At 45.4% G+C, this 7,460-nt stretch overlaps 1 protein-coding gene across 5 annotated transcripts in view; it reads right to left on the bottom strand.

The window, feature by feature from the left end:
- Positions 1 to 5,414, bottom strand: part of LOC147306328 (adenylate kinase 7-like) — a 16,851-nt gene extending 11,437 nt beyond the window's left edge. For 3 of the 5 annotated variants that reach the window (XM_086274408.1, XM_086274406.1, XM_086274404.1), the window contains exons 1-8: positions 5,270 to 5,414; positions 3,939 to 4,091; positions 3,738 to 3,846; positions 2,518 to 2,612; positions 2,110 to 2,220; positions 1,954 to 2,037; positions 289 to 371; positions 73 to 163 (exon numbers count right to left, since the gene is read on the bottom strand). In XM_086274408.1, the coding sequence (XP_086130534.1) occupies positions 73 to 163; positions 289 to 371; positions 1,954 to 2,037; positions 2,110 to 2,220; positions 2,518 to 2,612; positions 3,738 to 3,846; positions 3,939 to 4,091; positions 5,270 to 5,341 (798 nt within the window). In that variant the 5' untranslated portion in view covers positions 5,342 to 5,414. The remainder of the gene's footprint in view (positions 1 to 72; positions 164 to 288; positions 372 to 1,953; positions 2,038 to 2,109; positions 2,221 to 2,517; positions 2,613 to 3,737; positions 3,847 to 3,938; positions 4,092 to 5,269) is intronic. The other 2 variants (XM_086274405.1, XM_086274407.1) reach the window with 2 other exon arrangements.
- Positions 5,415 to 7,460: the final 2,046 nt, after the last annotated feature.

Consider the following 7,460-nt stretch of genomic DNA (forward strand, 5'->3'; position numbering starts at 1 on the left):
CAGGCTCCAGCCCCCGAGGCTAAGCCCATTGTTCATGGCCCCCGAGGCTTCCTGATGACTTGCTAGACACACCTTGACAATTTCTTCCATGGTATTGTTCGAATCGTCCACTGCCAGTAGATAATATGGTCTTGGTTGATGTTGGATCACGCTGCAAACCACACTGGAAGACAGAAGGAAAACCACAGGACACAGTGAAACATCGTTTGTACCATCAGACCCTGCTGTGTGATGACTTCATGTTTCAGGCTGTCAGTTGTGTAGCACATACACAATGAAGCCGCCAACCTTGCCAAGTCGTGGATGTGAATCGTGGGAACGATGTTCTCGCCATCTCCAAAGACGGGCCCATCTTCTCCCAGCCATGATTTCTATAAAGTCACATCACTGCAGTTACTCACATTTGTTGAGTCGTTTCCATCTAATTAGAGCTGAATATTCTTTTTCCTATTTTTCCACGAGTTACAGAGACAAACCGGTCAGTCAACTTCGTGTCATGTGATACAACATGTCTCCCCTTTATTGCACGAGAGCGTAGCCATCGATAACAAAGCCAGCCGTTTCATTCCAGTCCGACACAGCCTGCTGCAGCATCTGTTCAGTCCTCTGATCACCACATTGTGTTCATGTTCTAAGAGAAATCATTTCCACGGTTTCACAGAGTCATCTACACCAGCGGTGCCCAACCCCCGGGCCTCGGACCGGTACCGGTCCGTGAGTCGTTTGGTACCGGGCCGTGAGAGTTGAGGCTCAGGTGTGAAATGTCTGGTTTTCAGGGTTTTTATCGGTTTTCAGCGTTATTTTGTTATCGTTTGTATCGTTTACTCGGTTTTCCTGGGTCTTTTCACGTGTGTTATGAATAAATCTTCTTTTTTTCGGTACCAGTACTAGTTTTATTTTGTTGTATTTATCCGCGACGCCTTAAAAGCCGGTCCATGAAAATATTGTCGGGCATAAACCGGCCTGTAGTGCAAAAAAGGTTGGAGACCGCTGCTCTACACAAAGCATTTTGGAGACAGTAGCATTCACGGGAGTTTCATGGGGTGTTCATGAAACAGACTTTAATTCTCAAGCTGCGTTTTTTTGTGTTGCCCTGATATTCTGTCGTACTGTAGAGTGAGAAGATAAAAACATTTTACCACGTCATTTAGTCACTTTTGATCAAACCAAAAGTTTCCTACCAAAGCATGCTCAGGACTTCTACCATGCACCTCTGCAGGAAACACCCTGCCAGCGTACAGGCCTCACACTGTGCACCTGGCACACACAGCCAGTGCTCATTTAGAAAGCACTCCACAAGCGTTACCATTAACAGGTGGACACACACACAAACGTGCTGTTTAGTTTGCGTGTTTTCCACTGAGCCATTGGTTGGCACTAGTTAGCCAGCATAATCTCATCCATCGTATTCTCTGCTCGGACAACATGCTGATGCACGAACTGTACGAACTTAAAACATTTATTTTTAAACGTAGCTTCACAGACAGGCTTCAGTCCGTGACAGCTCTGAGCTCTAATGTATAATTCAGACCAGTGTTTTCCAACCACTGTGCTGCAGCACATAGGTGTGCTGTGAGAAATGATCAGCTGTGCCGCAACAGGCAGAACAATTACATCCTCTTCCACTAGAGGGCAGTACAACTGCCTGCTCTAATGAAAAAGGGTTTCCAAGTGCCAGTAAAACAGAAGAAGACGAATCACATTCATAAGACTTGACCTCTGACCTCTGAGGTCACTGATAATCAAACCTGTCTGAGAGTCTTAGTAGATAAACCTATGGTATTAATTTGCAGCCCCTGCATTGCAGTTTTCCAGTTGTGGCATTTACAGATTAAGGTGTCAACATCAGCAGCAAATTAATCTGCAGTGTTAACCTACGTTTGTAACCTGCCTTTGACTTTCCACGGCTGTCTATCCCTCATCCTAATTGTAGGTGTAGCCTTCAATTCTTACCTTGAAAAAGTAGTGGAAGATCTGTTCTCCCATCCCATACTGAAGTCCTGCTGCCACCACGTACGTGGAGAAGAGCTGTCTGTCCTGAAAGTAACACGTAACACTCAGACACGTCTCCATCGAGCGTCTGTTATTAAAAAACTGTTACAAACTTACAGTTTTGCCCATTTTCACTACTCTCTTCTCCAAATCAATGTGCCGTTCAAAATTGGGATGTGCTCTCCTGCTCCAGAAAATGGCATCAGTGAAAGGAAGCTCCAGATCATCCTGTCACGAGCATCATGGCAGGAGATTACCAGCAACTTCATGACAGATTTACGTGGACATGCTTGGTACTCCACGTCACAGGGTACAGAAATATAAAGAATGAATAATAAAACCCTGAGATGGTTTTTTGCTTTTGACACAACATTATGAGAACATCTATAATGTTTTACTACGTGTTTTTATCCCAGAGAGCACTGTAGTCAGGCATAAAGGCTTCACTTTAACGAGTTTCTTACAAGTTTAGGTAGATATTACAGATGCACAATGACCGGCATGTCAGATTTCTGTTACACTCACAGGATCAGCTGGCTTGCTGCAGGCCCAGGTCATGATCGTGGAGATGAGGATGAACATCTTTGGCCCAGAAAAATGCTCGACTTCACTGTGAAGCGCTACGAGTGAACAAAAAATCTTTTGTGATGGCTTAAAGAGCCTTTCAATGTCAATCAGGTTCATTGATATAGTTCTGGTTCACAACAACAGTCCCCTCACAGAGCTTTACATAATCAAGTAAAGACCCTGCAATATTAGAGAGAGAGCCCCAGCAGTCTGATGATGCCCTGGGACCGCCAGCTGGTGACAACGGGAAGGAAGAACTCCCTTTCAACAGGAAGAGAACTTGGCAGAAGCTCAGGTAGAGGTGACATATACCTCAACTGGCTGGAGGGTGAAGAAAAGAGCATGAAGAGACCTGGAGAAAACTATCAAAGACACTACATTCAATGACATGATCCAGTGGCATGTAAATGCATCAGGACTGTGAAGATGCTACTGGTGAACTGGGTAAGTGTATCGGTAGGGATGGCATTCCAACAACTTCACACGGACTTAACAATATTTAAATTCTAGTTAAATCTAAAACTGAAGTTGCACATGGAAGCCTGACCTTCTGACCAGATGGTCAGACTGTGACGTGTGAAGGCAGCAAACACAACAGCTGTGATTTACCTGACCATCACCTGGCTATCCTCGCTCCTCAACTCTACTGCCTCACAGCAAAGACCAGGTAACACTCAGTGCCAATGTCTGAACCTGGCTTCAGCTTGATTTGTATGAATGATGGCTGTTGTTACATTCTGGACTGAGTGCACTGAGTGCATTACCAACGTGAACAAGAGCACCACAATGAAAAACAACCATCGTTACCTCCGTAACGTTTGGCCAGCACAACCACTAAATATGGAGTCAGTAAGTCCTACGTGCCATAGTATTCACTAACATGGCCGGTGTCATCAACGCTAGCACAGATGCAGTTCTGCACATCAGCTGAAGGACTGAGGAAGTCACCTGGATGAGGGACGAAACGTCTCTCCCACAGAAAACGTCCAGATCAACAGAATCAACCTTTCTGGCTTCATCATACGGGTTTGCAAAAATATCAATTTGTAAAGCAGCTAAAGCTAAAGTCAGGAAAAACAAAGCACAAATAAATAAATAATAAACATAAACACAAACAACAATGTGTACTTATAAGCAAATATTGAGCACAGAGCCTCAGGGATAGCTAACAGACTTACCCGAGGCAGCCCAGAGAGCCTCTTCCACCTGATCAGCATGCTGGGTGACGTTGTAGATAACAACATCACAGCCCATCAGTTTGGACAGGAGCTCATCTCGGTCCAGACGCTTGAAAAAAAGCAACAAATAATTGGTCTTGAATGTAAAGTTTGAATAAAAGGCTAAGGCTTTCACAGCGTAAACAACTTTAAAGTCCTTACAGTGTACTGTTCGACCACATGAGGCCTTTCCACAGCAGATGGATGTGAAACAGTTCCCACCACCTGGAAGGTCCTCTTATGGTTTGACACCAGCTCTGCCTCCACATCAGAGCTGGTATTAACAGCAGCTCCAGCCACACTTCCACTCAGGACCTAATCCAAAAACAACATTCAAACCAACTTGAAAAGCCTTTCTTGTTCCACACGCCTGAACTCTCTTAAGTTTTCCTGTAATTTCTTTAAGTCGTCTTCATGTGTGGCTCTCTGGGCTTCTTACTGTGTGTGTGTTTCTGTGTTTGTAGGTCTGCTCTGATGGCCCTGTGGTGGCGTTTCTCCTTGCTTTTGTAGATCACGTGACCCTACTGTGGCGCTGAGGACACCTAGCCAACTCCCTGTTTCAGTTGCTCTCACAGGCTCAGTGCTCACTCATCCAAGAACACACCACAGAACTGATTCACAAACTTTCCTTTTGTAAATAACCCAGATCATGCTTGAGAAACTTGTGTGAGCTCTCCTTTGTTGTAAGCTAGAGTCACTTGTAACACATTTCTTCTTTTGCCCCCACTTGTCCAGTTTCCTCAGGTTTGTAGGACACACTGCACACCTGATGGCTCTTCAGCATCATCTCGTGAGTGTAAAAATACTATTTTATGACTGTGGAACTGTTTACCTGGCTATTTATTACAGATTCAAATAAAGACCAGGGAACAGCTCGTGTGGGGTTTTTTGCTACAGGCTGCTAGGAACAAGGTGCCTAGCACATAATTCAAATTGGTCCCCTGCAAAGTCCTCATGTCACTGGTTAATAAGCTTGAATAGGTCACACACACAGATTCCTCTGAACATCTCTCTGTGTGGGCTTTTATTTTGAAAATAAATAAATGGTTTTCTTTGTAAAGCTACAGTAAGTCCAGCTCACATCAGCTTAAAGTCATCGCCGTTTCATGACTTTCTGAAAATGTAAGCATCACCATCAGTCTGTGAAAACACCTCAAACGTAATCCACCCATCAGAATGATGTCATCTAAATGCGTGGAAGCTCGCCAACCGACCGTTGTACCTGAAACAGGTGGTTAAGGAGTGGGCGGAGATAGGGCAGCGGGGCCAACAATAATAGAGAAAGTATCCTTGTTTTAGTAACCGATGATGTGAAAGTGATTAATGCTGAAAACACGAATCAGCGAATCGAAGATGACATTGATTTAACATCATTTCCGGTGTTGTTTGCTCGCTCTGCTCCAAACCAAAGCTAATGAGTCACGTTAGGTGTTGCTGTGAGGCGGCATCAGAGCAGCTGCTTTCACTGAGTCCGTGCAGGCTTCAAATGTTACCTGCGCGATGTGTCTGGATGCGTACGAGTCCACGTTGTTAAGAAACACCCGTGTCGTCTCTGGCTGTGCCATGCTAGCTCCCGACCGCTCTGTTAGCGTGTTACTGTTAGCGTCGCGTAGTCAAGGAGACGGCCACTCCCACAGCTGTGACGTTAAAGCGAGGCTGACCAACTGTAAAGCCTATATGACATTTTTTATTTCACTATTCATTAACCACAGAGAGAAGGCATCGTTTAAATATGTCAAAGTTTTCTTTAAGCAAACAGTTTTATTAAAGTTCTTCCTGACTGGGCCAAGTGTCTTATTTTTGGAAATCAAAATATAAAGCTCCAGTGTGGACTTTCATAACATGTAGAAACATTAAAGCATTAAACCAACCAGGCCCTGTGCATGCACACTGATGCACAGCGACCATAAGATAAGATAAGATAAGATAAGATAAGATAAGATAAGATAAGATAAGATAAGATAAGATAACTCTTTATTGCCATTACACAGTCATACCTAGTACAATAGTACAACAAAATTGTAAACTGACCCCCACACTGCACTACACAACCAGGGGCGGTCCTGGCCTGTTTGGTGCCCTAAGCGAATACTCACTCTATCCAATCATATTGAAGGCAGTCAGCAAAGAGCAGCTTGGCGTAACGCCCTGTTGTTCCAGGTGAGAGATGGTGGTGTGGAGCGTTGTAACAATGGCGTCGTCAGCTGATCTGTTAGCTCTGTATGCGAACTGGAGCGGGTCGAGTGTTGGTGTCAGGCAGGACATGATGTGACGTCGAACCAGTTTCTCGAAACGCTTCATTATAACGGGTGCTAGAGCAGCTGGTCATTGAGGCTGCTAATGTTTGTCCGCTTTGGCAGTGGGACGATTGTGGCCGGCTTTAGGCACGGCGGGATGCAGGACTGGGACAGTGAAGCATCTTAGTGAAGACCCCAGCTGGCACATTCTTTTAAGGCCCTCCCAGTCACTGTAACATGGTAGACTAACGTGCCTGTGTTAATTCAGCTCCATATTATTGTGTGAAGTTGCACTGGGTTGGGAGTGGTTTTGTGTGTGTCACATTTTTGGTGAGCCAATGGCTGGAATGGGGTTGGACTAATTAGAGGCAGGTGTACTTTATTGCACTGATACACTGGTCTACTTATAGCCCACACTACAAACACTGCTGTGTCGTTTTGTCTCTCTGTGCAGGTATGTAATGTGATGAAATTAGATATGTTTGGGATGGATGGCTTTTGCGCTATGAATTTTATACTGAAGGTGTCGTTTTGTCTCTCTGTGCAGGCCAGGGCCTATTATATGCCACAGCCTAAAGGCAGCAGAGTTGCAGAGGCTGGAGTGACCACTGGCTATTTGCTTGCAGGGTGGTGGGTCTCCAAGGACAACTTCTAACCCTGTTAAAGGCAACACGTGGAGTGCAACTGGCCGTGTGGCATAGCTGGCTCTGGCCTTGGGACTGTTTTTATACGATTCATAAATGGGACACTGGACTGTTTTATCTTTTATCTTTTAATATTTTTTTGTCAATAAATTATCTTTTAGAATTTTATTGACTGTCATCTTTTTGCCCACGACTGAGACGGTTGGTCAGACCTAGAGTCTTTCTTTGGGTGTGTTACATCACCCCATCTGGACCAGTGGCCTTCCTGGGGTTCACTGCCCTCAGTGTGCACCTCACCTCATATTCCTGCACCATGAAGCTTGGGCTGCTGCTGCCGTCAAATGTTTGAGCTGCGGCTGCCTCTCGTCACATCACCTCAAAGCGTGCAAAGAAGTGGTTCAGTTCCTCCGTTGCCCTCAGTCAACATGGGCTGTAGTTGGTTACGTGCTGAACTCCCTGCCATACCTGTCGTGAGTTGTTATTGCTGAAGTGGTTTTCAATCTTCCTCTTGTGCACTGGCTTGGCCTCTCTGATACCTCTCTTCAGCGCAGATCTGTCTGCACTGTACTGCATACCATCACCGGATCTGAAAGCGGCGTCGCGTTGCTTCAGCAGGACCTGCAACTCTTTAGTCATCCACGGTTTCATACATGTTTGTACGCTCGTATCTGCACCATGTCAGGGCGACCATAGCTCAGGGGGTTGGGAAGCGGATCTGTAACCGGAAGGTCGCCAGTTCGATCCCCGGGCTCTCTGTCCTGGTCGTTGTGTCCTTGGGCAAGACATTTTACCCTACTGGTGTT

The sequence above is a fragment of the Aulonocara sp. 'chitande type north' Nkhata Bay genome, linkage group LG19 (assembly GCF_057382095.1).
Source record: "Aulonocara sp. 'chitande type north' Nkhata Bay isolate Kocher_YH1m ecotype deep benthic linkage group LG19, A_spYH_male_GT1.1, whole genome shotgun sequence".
Taxonomy (NCBI): Eukaryota; Metazoa; Chordata; class Actinopteri; order Cichliformes; family Cichlidae; genus Aulonocara; species Aulonocara sp. 'chitande type north' Nkhata Bay.